Source organism: Phymastichus coffea, unplaced genomic scaffold (assembly GCF_024137745.1).
Source record: "Phymastichus coffea isolate CEN01 unplaced genomic scaffold, Cenicafe_Pcof_1.1 PCOF00248, whole genome shotgun sequence".
NCBI classification, from domain to species: domain Eukaryota; kingdom Metazoa; phylum Arthropoda; class Insecta; order Hymenoptera; family Eulophidae; genus Phymastichus; species Phymastichus coffea.
The window spans coordinates 73,305-86,787 of record NW_026707059.1 but is presented as its reverse complement, the minus strand read 5'-3'; the positions used below and the strand labels follow the sequence as shown (position 1 = coordinate 86,787).

The 13,483-nt window shown below is 33.8% G+C and overlaps 2 protein-coding genes and 1 long non-coding RNA gene across 11 annotated transcripts in view; 1 reads left to right on the top strand and 2 right to left on the bottom strand.

Moving 5' to 3' along the window:
• Positions 1 to 1,683, bottom strand: part of LOC131674497 (spectrin beta chain) — a 28,967-nt gene extending 27,284 nt beyond the window's left edge. For 7 of the 8 annotated variants that reach the window (XM_058953208.1, XM_058953210.1, XM_058953215.1 and 4 more), the window contains exon 1: positions 1,481 to 1,683. The gene's annotated coding sequence lies outside the window, so the exon portion shown is untranslated. Of the gene's footprint in view, positions 1 to 1,180; positions 1,310 to 1,480 lie in introns of those variants that run through there. The other variant, XM_058953209.1, reaches the window with a different exon arrangement.
• Positions 1,684 to 2,176: 493 nt separating this feature from the next.
• On the bottom strand, positions 2,177 to 6,412 carry LOC131674487 (vam6/Vps39-like protein). Its single transcript, XM_058953198.1, has 9 exons — positions 6,137 to 6,412; positions 5,865 to 6,053; positions 5,276 to 5,794; positions 4,913 to 5,157; positions 4,400 to 4,843; positions 4,014 to 4,331; positions 3,527 to 3,953; positions 3,029 to 3,458; positions 2,177 to 2,729 (listed from the first exon to the last, which is right to left on the bottom strand). The coding sequence occupies exons 1-9, from the start codon at positions 6,204 to 6,206 to the stop codon at positions 2,666 to 2,668; spliced, it is 2,706 nt and encodes a 901-aa protein (XP_058809181.1). The 5' UTR covers positions 6,207 to 6,412; the 3' UTR covers positions 2,177 to 2,665.
• A 452-nt stretch (positions 6,413 to 6,864) lies between these two features.
• LOC131674494 (uncharacterized) lies at positions 6,865 to 9,714 on the top strand. Of its 2 annotated transcripts, none has more exons than XR_009302835.1 (6): positions 6,865 to 7,577; positions 7,647 to 7,835; positions 7,913 to 8,039; positions 8,686 to 8,829; positions 9,148 to 9,296; positions 9,379 to 9,714. It is a non-coding gene; the product is annotated as an uncharacterized LOC131674494 (long non-coding RNA). The 2 variants fall into 2 exon arrangements; XR_009302834.1 differs by having other exon boundaries at positions 7,913 to 8,071.
• The last annotated feature ends 3,769 nt before the right edge of the window (positions 9,715 to 13,483 follow it).

Genomic DNA, 13,483 nt, shown 5'->3' with positions numbered 1-13,483 from the left:
GTTATTAAAGTTTCAATTGTGATATAATTTGGCGAAATCACTACCACTGCTACAGATTCTTAGCTTATTTTTTAAGTTCCGAATAAAGTGTATTTTTATTCGATTCATTGAAAATCGTCTCTAATGAAAATCGATATCAGAAACACGATAGAAGAAGAAAAATAGTCTTATACGACAAGTTTTCGAGCACGCGTACTTTCCTCTCGTGAAAAGTCAATACGCATGAACTTTAGCAAAGATAACCTGCGAAAATTCGAAAGACGACACTTATTAAACGTTTTTTACATCGTCTTTCCAACATGGGCGCACAAAACTGTATCTTATCTCTTTTAATCTAATAAATAGTCAAAAAAGGCTGGCTTATCTTTGAGAAGAGAAAGAGAAAAAACAAAGAGCCCCGCAGACGATAAAATGCCGGCCGGCATATCAGGGATAAAAATTGCCTTCCTTCACGAAAATTTAGGGTTACAATGAAAACCACTCAAGAGTGAGTATGGATAAGTATGATCATCACGAAAATTTGTATGAAATATTTTGACTTATAACTATTGAAATTAGACAAGTAGCAAAAAATGAAGTTTTTTTTCAATATAATTTTACGCTAAGGCGTGGCAATGTTCCGTAATAGCTTTCCTTATTTGCCAAAAACAAACTGCAATCTTTGACAAGTTCATATGGATTTATTTCGTTTAAAATTCAAGTATTTACAATGAAAATGGGATATTGTTTTCCAGTCAACGAGCAATGATTAACGACTGTACACAAACATCATAAAACTCTGAACATAGTCAATATGTCAATATAAATAAAATTGTACTAGAGCAAATGTATGTTTCGGTGCGAAAGTTAAATTTTTGTTTGTCGCTTCTTTTTTTCCATGTACGGAATGCTTATTACGTACGATTATCAACAATTTTGTGACAGAAAGTCTCAACAACTCAAAGAAAATAACGATTGAGAGTAGCAGTCTCCAGACTAAAATTACTTCGAGAGCCAACAGTACGTGCGAATCAAATTTTTAATAGATCGTGACTCAATCCACTCACAGTTCGAATACTCAATGAGAATTATCAATGTTACTCAATAACGAAAAGACATCACTTGAATCATCAATTAGTCAGTAACAAACCAAAAACTAATGAAAAAAAAATCAATCGATTCCACCCATAGTTTTACACACCTGCCGCGCACCACACCATCCACCCACAATCTTTCTCTCGATAGTTCACTTGAAACACAATGGATTGTAAACTGACGTTAAATAAAACAAAGTTAATTCACGAGAAGAAAAGACCCAGAGCATCGTCGTCACAGTCTTCTCGTGAACTTGGAACACAGACAACACACGTACACACATAGAAAAACGGGAGGGGAGCAGCAGAGGAATAGGTATTCCAAGAGTAATAGCAGCAGCAGCGGCGGCGCCATTTTTACTATACGAGCGCTCCTCGACGCCTTTAATACACAGCACACAACTTACCCTGAGGCAGGAAGAGCCCGGAGCTTAAGTCGGCATACACTTGCTTTGCTCACTATATCTCACAACCTGGACGACAATGTCGCGCTTGCTGTGATGTATATTTGCCACTTCCCAGTTATCAACACACTCGCGGCGGACGGCCACACTACACACACATATGCACAAGTCACACTGCTGTAAAAGAGAGATGGGGCTCTGACGGACTCGAGGACCGGCGCGCGACTGACTATCAAGAGCCAGCACAGCGACGACGCCGCCACTATAAAGTAGTCCCGCCCGGCGAGCATACTGCGCCTGCCTCAGTGCTATATAATAAGCTATTAGATGATGACAAAAACTACCTGCGATTTTTTACCTATACTAAAAGCATGCTATAAACCATATTCAATGAAGCGAGACGTGCGATGAGATGATTAATGCGGTTAGCTATAGTATATTGGTTGACGAATAGTTGAACGAGATGTTATGAAATATAGGACCATTGCGCGGCAGGTTGAATTTTGTGAACGAGCTGGAGGTGGAGACAGGGCGGTAGCAAGACTTTCGAAGTTCCCAGCAGCAAACTGCTCCAAAATATAAAAATATTCAAGTATTAGGTGATAAAATAAAATATAACGGGTTACATTACATTATATCATTTATCATATAGTACTAACTTAATAAGAATATTTTATTTATATTTTAAAACTTTTGCTATTACAAATGATGTTCGTGAATAAACCATTCTACAGTATTTGTACAATATTATAATAGATCATAAATTCTCTTACATTATTAATATCCACAGTACCGAACTCAAACACTTCGCTAAATTAAAATGCATTTTCATACCACAATTAATACAAAAATATGTAGGATAAAAGGATCCATGTATCCACTTTCATGCATTAAAAAATCTTAGACCTTGCAGTTTAGCAATAATAAAAAAATGCATTAATATGTACAAAAAAGGGTTCAGATTATTAGAGTTACGTGCCTGGTACGGTATCACGTCGGCACACAAGCGTAACAATATAAGATACGGACTATGACATCATCGCTTGGCGAGTAGCCGGTCACGCCCCAGCCTACGAATCAGCCGCAGTCGTCTATAGCGAGTGAGCGACTTTTTGCCTCGGCAGCTGCATTATGCAACGGAATTCTCTATGTACAATTGCACTAGAGCTTTTACTATAAGGTGTCTTCTTACATCTTGCGGATTTGGCAGGAGAAATGCACTATATCACCGTTCGGGTACCTTGCGAATGCGCTAAAATGAAAAGTGAATTATTCATTTCTTTTTAAATTCGACTCACTATATTTGAGAATTACTTTTAAAAACTAGTTTAAACTCTATTAAATCAATTTTTTATATTTATATTTGTTATAACATTGTAATCCAGATTATTTATTCAGTACCTTGGAGATTAAATTCCATTCTTATTTAAAAACTTTAAGAAGTTCTTATCAATTATTGATAACAACGTACTCGAAACATATAAATTGATTTATCAAATGTACGACCGTGTTTGATTTCTGTCCCCAATTTAGAATATTTGACCGACTTACCTCTGATTGCCGAATCTTTTTTTGCAAACCGGGCAGATATTGAATTCTGTCATGAGAACATTCTGAGATTCGTAGTGCATTCTTTGCTCTTGTACCTGTAGATGTTCTGCGTAGAGTAAGCCCTTAAGTACCTGTATTCTACGTTTTTCATTTATATTATTCTGCATACTAGCTTCTAAAAAGTGTCTAATTCTACCGATCGGTAAGGAATCAGGTAATACTTCAAGAGCTTTCAAAGGTTCAATTTTCGGTGCATGTTCTTCTAAAAGTTCTAAAGCTGTTTCTAAGTCTGGTTGAGCTGTTCGAGGTGTAGAGTCGAAGACTAAATCTACATTGCCATCGCGTTCGTCAGGTCGTAATAATTGACGAATAAGAGTTACATAGACTTCTGTGTTGTCTTTCTGCTTGGCTTTTTCAGTTTGGCTTTGATCTGATGAAAATCAAACGGACAGATAAAAAAATTTAAGAGTAAAAATTGATTATAAAACTCATACGTACTCTGGTATCTCGTATAAACATTATTACAATATTGTATCGCCTTAGGTACATCGTTCAACAAATTGATGTAAATCGAAATTGCTTGTTGATGTTTACCCAATCGTCCTAGAATGATAGCCCTCTCCTCGTACAAACAATCGAATGGGAAATCTCTCATGACTGTTTCTGGTGTATAATGCTGCGATTTTTCGAGGAACTGCTGAAGTTTTTGACGAATATGCTGAACGTTCTGCTTTTCTGCTGGTGTTGCCGTCGGACTCAAAGCTGCTAGACATTTCTCCTTGTATTGATGTACTAAAATATTGTGGAATAATGGATTGTTGTCTTCCCAAACGTGCACGACATGTTCTAGATAAGTAATCACCAAACCCTCGTGACAACGCAGAAGATAATCTAATACTTTTGGCCTTGGAAGATGTTCGACTTCCTGTGTGATTAATAAAACGTTAGATTTATAAATTTCATTGTGAAGAAGAATAATAAGTACCTGCACATCCTCCATAAAAATTCTTAAACCTTCTCCAGGATCTTGTTCCAACACCCAGCCAGTAAATTTTAGAATAAGATCCATGTGGTCTTTGCCAAGATGTTGAAGGTACTGAATCGTTCTTTCAGTTCCTTTCAGACTAGAATCATTTTCTTTAGATTGTTTTTCTAAGAGTTCGAGAGCTTTTTTATGTTGTCCTTTGGTTTGATATAAAATTATTAGTTCTGGATATTTTTGATGCTGAAGTAGTGTTTTTTCAGCCTCTGCTAAATGACAATGATTTAGCCTCAATAATGGTGCTACTAATGCGTCGTTTGTCTATAAAATAAATTTTCATTTTAATGTATTTATAAATTACAAAAGAGAATGACATTTCAATTAAATACCTGCAAGTAACATTTCAACAAAGTCGTATCAATAATTTTCAACAATTGTTCTGTTGCCACAGCTGTCATATTTTTCATTTTATCACTTTGAGGTACGTTCTTTCTTTTTCCCTTCTCGCCCGCCTCCTTTTCTTTAGCATCATCATTTATCAGTTTGAATCTTACTTCTGTCAAATAATCTATCAAAGCCAGTAAACCGCTTTCTAAATCGCGATCTTGAAGTTTCGGCAAATTAGGTTCTGGCTCGTTTGGTTCATTTTCATTTGACGGTCGAGATACCAAGTCGGGAAAAAGTCTTATCACTTCATAAGGATCTGTGCCTAGTTTCAAAAATTGTTCCATAGCTTCCCGAAACTTTTTATTACGAAATAGATGATGAGCATAAAGAGTTTGTATTCTGTAAGTTTTTTTAGTTTTTTCTTCTTCTGATAAATCAGACAGATTCTGTAATAGAAAATATGGCAAGACTATTATTTGGAATAGTTAATGAGTGGTGGCAAAAAATCAACTTACAGTAAGTTTAAGAGCTAATTGAAATTGACTTTGCTCAAGCAGTATTCTAATTTGTTGGGTAAAGTCAGTAGCGTTAATAGACCATACTTGACTCATTGATGCAACATAAACTCTTCCCTGCTTACAGCGGCATATTAATCTAGCTTTATTTAAATCTGGTATGGTCTGAATATGCATACGACTTTCTAAAGTATACACCTCAAGACTATCATGCACAATACCAAGTAGATAAGGATCATCCCATGCTAAATGTAATATTGTATGATTAAAGATCAAATAATTATTATAATATATTACATATTATTATAATTATTATAATATATATTATTATTATTATTATACTTAGGGAAATATAAAGTTTACCTAAAGCACTAGGTAAATCAGACCATTTAACAGGATTGTGCTGTATAAGTTCACCATTAGTGCCCATTATAACAGACTGGGAGTCTTTTCCAAGTACAAAAGAGTTATCAGAAAGCTTAGTAATACTAGGTTCTGGAGATTTTCCAGTTGGAAACAATTCCTTTGATTTGCCTTGAAAATCCATCAAAGTATATGAAAATCCACGAAAACCCAAGACTAATGTTGCTCCACACCAAGCTAATTCTCGAGGTATATCTGGAACTGACAACTCTCTAGGTACGTCAGTACCACCTACTTCTTCACTAAAAATTTCTTCAAAAGATTTTGTCTTTTCTTTCCAATAATACAATTGCAGTTTTCGTTTAACAGCAACACACAACCTCACAACGGTACTTTCCCCTGTCATAGTTTCATGTTTTTGTACATCTAAAGCAAATAATGTAGCTCCTCTAGTTTTTTGTAACTGGCTGATTTGATTTAAATTAGCTGAATTTAAATCATGGATACACAAAATGTTATCTGTGAGAAAAAATCAAGCTTATTAGATTACCTAGCTACATTACAAAGATGATTAAAAATTATACTCTACCTGTCAATAACAATAGTAAGTTGTACTCAGGAACTACAGCCATTTGTACAATTCGTTTTTTGCTGAAATTTTTACTATAACGGTAGAGTGATGGATTTTTGTTCTCATTGTTTTTAGGATCATTTGAGTTGGAAGCAACATTGTACATTAACAAATGACCTTCCCTAGTTCCAATTAATAAGTAATCATCTGAAAATTAATCAAACATACTATCAACGTTCAATAAATTATTATATTTATGACTGTTAAATATAATTAGTGGCTAATATTACCATAAGCTGTCATAGATTCTATTTGCACACCCAATTTTAGCATCAAAAGTGCTTCGTATGCGTCATGCATTTTACGATTATTTTATAAACCAAATCTCAAAACAACTCTCGATCACGTACACAAGGAACTTTCACAAATATTGACTTTTTTTAACATTTCTGCACATACTGTACTAAATATTATTTCTCGCCCTCGAAATAATAATAGTAATGATAAATATACATCGAGGGTAAGTAACAATAAATGTATAATACTCAAGAAGTAAACTACAGTATTCCGTATAAAGTTATTAATTTTTATTTAAAACAAATGGTAATTATTGTTAAATGATATGATATTCATGTAATAATTATACTAGTAATGAAAACTTAATTTATTTTTTCCACAATTTTTCTGTTATAACTACATTCACAATGTTTCAGAAAAACAGATGTTATTCATTCTACATTAGGTCGAAAAAGTTAGCACCCAGAATCCTTTTTTTTAAGCTAATCGATAAACTAATTATGCCGTTAGATATTTCGTCAGGATAGCAACAACTTTTCTCTTTGTCGTTTGTTGGTTCGTCCACTGGAAATCCTTAAAATTAATAAAATAAGTCTTGGGTGCTGGCCTTAGCACCCAAACCAAAGTTGCGGTCAAACCTAGAAAATATTAAGTAAAAAAAATTCGTAAGTAAATCGATCGTTAGTTCGTCTTACGAACTAACAGCACTCAAAATAAAATCATGACTAATTTGATTATTTAAGCAACTAAAAATAAAAAACTGTTTCGAATATTGGCTCACGTTCAAACGCCAAAGCGCGGTACGCATGCTTCCTGAATTATCCCCGCCGGTACCCGAACCCCCGCTCTTATTTGTTACTACACCTGTTTGATTTTAATACATCAGATCAAATCAAACTTTATAGTAACATTAGTAAACATTAGTAACTAGTACCTATTGTCCGATCAATGGGTAAATGGAATTTAAAAAAGTTACGCTTCGCGTATTAATTACTCAAGTACGTAAGGAATTGTTCAACAGTGGCACTGGTAACTAAATAGCACACGAGCACACCGGTTTTTGTTTGAACACTTTTTTAACCTAAAAAAGTAGCTATTGTGATAAATTCATACTAATATTTAGCAAAGTGCACTTTTACAGTCTCTTATGAGATCTGTTGGAGTATTAATATTACAAGATTTAAAAAACAGTAGTACATTTCATTGGAATTGTGAATAATTATACGATTACTTGCAATAAATATGCATAGAAGAATCTTGCTTTTGCAAAGTACCCTGCCTAGCGATTGGATAGAGAAGAAAACTCTTGACAGGGCAGACAGATTACCTTTGATAGAAAATTTTACAGACAGTGTTTCAATTAGAGAAGGCAAGCTACTACGTGATTGGGATAGAGAAGACGATGCAAGATTAGCAAAGAGAATGCTCATTGAGGTTTGTATTCAGTTTATTGTTTCAGCAATAATCTGTGAACGAATAAAGCATATATTCAATGCATTTCAGGTATATTGCTGTAGACTACAAAAAGCTCAACCATTAGGCCATACATTGTGGCCAGCAATGGCGTGCACAATGCCTGTTAGGATGGATACCATATCACAATCCAAATAACAAAAATTCTCTTAGACAGCAACCCTAATAGAAGTCTGTGGTAGCTATGTGCTTGAGAGTTGTCTAATGACAATCGAGTTGGTAAGTGGCAATCAATTTTTTTCTAGCTCATAAATTAGATTTTCTTTATTAAGAATATTTTTTATTTCATCTTATAGAACGCAGTGGCCAAATACGAGTAGTCCGCTGAGCAGCTGCAAACTACGAGGATTTTTGCCTAGTAGAAAAGAAGCAGTGCAATTTTGTCAACACGATGACCAGCCTTGGCAAACCACGAAACCCCCGGTACGGAGACTGCAAGTCGTTATCTACACTTTGTGAGTCTCAAGTTCGTTAACGGTAGTTTCAATCACGCTTTAAAAACGGAAAACGGTATCAAGTTCAATTTAAAGCCCAATTGCACTCATATGATAATGTTAATGTTAATTTTCTATTTTTCATGACATACGACCCTTGTGTCAAAATATAAGTATATTTGAATATCACACAGTGATATAATATTAACCATGTTTTTTATTAACAAGAATTTCTGGATTATCACTTAATTTAAGTGGAAAATTGACAATGCAATATTTTTAATTACATCAGTTGCAAACAAAACTCGTTTTTGCCAAAACGATGAAGAATAAATAAAATTCATTTTAAAAAGCTCGCGCCAACTTGCGTGTGTGATGCGCTAGTTCGCTATTGGAGCGCACAAGTATGGCTCAGTTTTGGGCGCGTGTTCTTAGAACTTTCAATCTTGTTGTTTGTCATTTGATCCATTATAGTGCATTTAGAGAACGGCGCGAGCAGTTTCACTTTGATATCTTGATAATCGCCTTAAATTATCTAGTTGCAATAACAAAAGCCTGCGAATCTCTAGAGAGAATGTGGAAGGTGAAACCTCGTGTTCGGGAATAATCGTTAATTTCAGTGATACTACTTGCAGGAGCAGATGATGACTGCATCGACGTTTAATCCGGAATGAGTTTTGGTTACTCGTCGTGAAGGAGCCATTGCAGCATGTGAACAGTTGACAATTTGGAAATTCGAAGAAGCATTTCAATGACAACAACTGCATCATGATGCTATGGTATGTGCAACAATTATCATCACGTGCTTAACTAAATGCATTTATCCAACTCAGATATTCATTCTTTCTCTCTCTCTCTCTCTCTCTCTCTCTCTCTCTCTCTCTCTCTCTCTCTCTCTCTCTCTCTCTCTCTCTCTCTCTCTCTCTCTCTCTCTCTCTCTCTTTCAATTTTCATTATTCAGTACTGTGATTCCATTTATAGCGCTGTGATCTCAACTTATAATTTTCAATTTTACTTTATCTCACTCGTACGTTTATTTTGGTACTATTCCCTTATACCAGCAGCAATTCTCATTACTACCTTATATGATTTTTCAGATTCCTTGACGTACAAAGTCTTTTTTTTCTCAACAATCAACTGCGACTTCTCATCGTCGAATGAAAACTAGCTCGGTTTGTGGCTGTCATGATACTTGCATGATTTGCAATTGCATACTGAACATGATTGAATTACTAGAATGACATCGGTGAGATACTTGATATTCATATGTATAATTGCTCATATACAATACTAATACAAGTACTAATTTTAAACTGATGATGATCAAGGAGTCTTATGAATTTACATGAAGATTCAATTATAGAATATGCCTCGTGAATCAGTAAAAACTCACGTGGAAATTTTCAACGTATTGAAACAATTCTCAATATTCGACAAGGAAGGTAATTTAAGAAAAGAGAGGTACGTTGATGAGCATGGAAACCGACCTTGGAATAAAGCCAGTGAACTATTGTCGCCTATGACTGTCCACAATATTTATATGACCGTGATCAAGCACAAAAAATCACTAAAACTTGATCTCCAGCGTTATCAGTGTCCGACACTTGTACGCGAACCTGTACAGGCAGAAGAGCGTCAATCTGATACTTCTGAAGGAAATGATTATTGCGATCAATCTGTGCAAGATAATCATAATAATATTATTATTGAAAAAAAAAAATTCGATGCCAGATGAATACGATAACTTGTTACGCATGAAATATAATGTACTGTATAACGACACGATTAAAGATGTATGCTTGCGACCATTTTCTGTTAAACTAAAATGTACAGAGCATAAAGATACATTCAAACTATTAGTTCGTGCAGATTACAGTATCGGTCTAACAACTGTAGAAGTCGATGCACCGCTCATTGAGTTGAAAAATTATAAAAGTAGTAGAAATTACATTATTTCAATAGTTTCAAAGATAGAAAATCATCCAGTATACCTTTCTCAAATCATCTGTGAGAAATTGAAATGTTTTAACATCAAATACTTTCTTTTAAATTTTTTAAAGGATGAGATTATGGATTTACCTTTACAATTCCATATTGCATATCATGATGGTCTTATAAATAATGTTTGTCTTGCTCTTAACATGTGTACATTTAATGATTACACGAAACAATGTTTGAAATTTATTAAAAAGCAGTCTGAGTCATTGCCTGCTGTACTACTGAATATTGACTTGATAAGTATTTTATTGAGAATCGATGAATCTGAATATTTTAATAATCTAATACCTATAGTTCGAAAATTTTATCTTCAGTGCATCATTTACATGAGATTTGTCAAGACTTTAGGCGACTTTGAAAACACTGTCACTTGTATGTTAATTTGTCTGTTGTCGCCATACGATAATGAGCATGTTGCTGAGCAGAAAAAAGCATTGGATGCAAAGTTGGAAAAATCAAAAGTACAAAATACTTATAAAAAATTTTTAGAGTATAAAGAATGCAAGTTTATTGATCCATGCAGGATTTTTAATAATGAGAAGCAGAAACTAATACAAGTGCTCAGTTACATTGAAGATTTAAAAGCAAAAATTTATGTAATTTCAAATGGAGATCGTCCTAATGTGTATGCTTTTCCAGAATGGTACGATGCCCAGTTGGTATTTTTGTTAAGCTCGTTCCCATCGTGGACAGCATTTCTCTTAGATGATTTGAATTTAGATTTCGTGCTTGATGTTACCACTCAACAAAAAAAGTTACGCACCGATCAACAAAATTTCACTAATTTTTTAAGTGACACTATCATGATATCTAAGGATTCTATGCGTAAAGCGAAAGCTACGTTAAACAATCGAAAAAGACGAACAACAAAAACTGTCAATAAATATATCAAGACAAATGGATCAAATGAAAAACAAATGTATCAAAGATATGAAGAAAACTGGAGAGGCAAAAACGATTGTTACAAAACTGCTAATAAATTAGTCAACGAAATTCTAAAAACTAATGCAGTTGTAATAGAGAGTGAAACTGACAAATCTTCGAAAGCAATATATATTGAAGAACAAGCAAAAATTGACTGTGAGACACTAATTGAAGAAATAGGTCTTCAGAAAGCTGCAAGCATAGAGCATCTAGAGTATGAGCCTACATTAGGAATAAATAAAGAACCTTTTATCGAATGTGAATATGCATATGATTGTATCGATGGTACGGATATTCTACCGGAGTCGATGGACATCTTTTTTACCGGTAAATCAAATACTTCAGTAAAAACAGAATCTCAAAAAGAACATACATTCTTTTGTGAAAATGACGAAATTCATTGCCACGAGAAAGATTCTTTACCAATAGGCGTTGCACAAGCTGATCAATCACATGCAAATGTTTTTTCCACAATAATTGAAGAACAGAGCATATCGTGTCCTGATAATAACATCAGTAATTTTGAACAGAGTGACGAAAATTTCATACCGCTGGCAAACTCATCATTTGTAAGCTATGAAACAAATAATGGCTCCATACTTAAAGTTTGGTTGGAACATAGTTACGCACGGGAAAATTCACAATCGCCCAGCAATAGCACAAGTATTTCGAGGAAAAAAATGACAGGTGACAATGATAAATTCAGTGATAATGACAATCGACAATTATTTGCAAATTGTACGCTTGATGCAAACACTAGCGACCAAAATCTTCAATTGAAAGATGATAATTCGAAGCAAAGAAAAGTACGTCAAATCAATAATCACATTTATGTTAGCGTTAAAAAAAACAATAGTAAATGGCATGTAGCAGCACCAGGTTTTGAACTAGCACATGAACAAGTAGCTACAAGTAAAGGAAAAGATTCCATAATTCGCAATGCAATAAAATTAAAAGGAAGAACGATAAATTCACAAAGATTTACAATTGAAGATACGTCTAAAATTGACGTCTTCGCTGAGATCTTTTCCTTTGCTTGTAAAAATTTCAATACCTTTCAAAAGTTATGTTTGAATGACAAACTTTGCGTTTCATCCTGCAAAAATGATTGCTTTATGCAAATGATTAAACAATATTGTACTACAGGTTTAACAAGTAAAATGTATGATCAACGAGCGAAATTGTTGTACAGATATGCCACTGTTGATTATCACGGTAATTTCATAAGGATTGATGAATCTTTATGTAAATTCTTTAAAATTGCAATAGGAAGTCATTATTCTTTTTCGATGGCGATCACTTGTTTGTTGTGTAATGAAAATGTTAAATATTTGCATGAAACTGTCATTTCTTTAGAAATATATCCATGTGAAAGATTGAATGATTTGCAAATATTTCTAGATTTATATTTTCTAAACAAATGGCAATCTCTTGAAAACTTTTGTACAAAATGCCCAAGAACCAACATTGACAGTATGAGTGTTTATTACTATTGGGAAGCGTATTTATGCATTGACATTGAACAAAGCAATATTTTTGAATTTGTCAATGCAGCCCCTACTATAATAAATGTACCGTCGAATCTAAATGAAGAGAAAATTCAATACGCATTAGTAGGTGTTATAACGCTAGATTCAATAAGTAATCCTATGTACGTCGCTTATTGTCAAACAATACAACAATTTTGGGATAAACGTAGCGGTACAAAAACAAAAATACAGAAACTGGATAAACTGCCTAAAATCAAAATAATTTCATTGGTATACATTAAAATAAGTAATTAAATCTCTTTTTAATTAAGTAACATTTGAACATGTTTAATTTTTCTACATTAATTTGGGAATGTAACTATACTCACAGTTAACTACTCTCGTTATCTCGATCAATAAATTGCCTTTGAATATGAAATGTTAACTTAAATTAATATTCATTTTGATAATCTATGTTTTCAAATATATGTAATCATCAATTCTAGGCAAATTAATTATTAAAAATAATTGGTTTCAAGTAATGTTGCCTATTTATTTATTAAGCATTAATTTGTATTGATCGATACAAATATTGTACATATTTTTTCATTATAACTATCGTTTACAATCAATAAAGCTCTGCTGTGAGAGCGACAGAGTGAGCAAATGCTGACGATAGCAGTTGATGGCTTATACTAGAATTCAAGGCTTCTAAACAAATCATGCGCGCGCGCGCTTTCAATTTAAAAATGAAACGTCTAAGCCGTTGACAGTATGAACAAAATAAAACGCTACAACGACGAGATATGGATATTCAAGGAGCAAATTTCGCAAACTCTGTTTTCAATCATAGAGTTCGTTCTTGTAATACATTCTACGTGAGCCCATCTGTGGCATTTTATGCAAAACATAATTTTATATCCTCTTCTTTTGTTGTAGCAGAATAAACAGTTAACATTTGCTATATCCAATTCTCGCAAAAGTAATTCAGCAATGGAAAGTCTATAATCATCTGGATTGAACAATTCAACACCATCGACTC

Bases quoted from the DNA above. Each gene is read 5' to 3' on its own strand.
- LOC131674487 (XM_058953198.1), bottom strand. From the start codon at position 6,206: ATGCATGACGCATACGAAGCACTTTTGATGCTAAAATTGGGTGTGCAA. The intron at 5,158-5,275 runs GTAAACTTTATA...TATTACATTTAG, and splicing joins TGATTTACCTAGTGCTTTAG to CATGGGATGATCCTTATCTA. The intron at 3,954-4,013 runs GTACTTATTATT...TTAATCACACAG, and splicing joins TTTTTATGGAGGATGTGCAG to GAAGTCGAACATCTTCCAAG.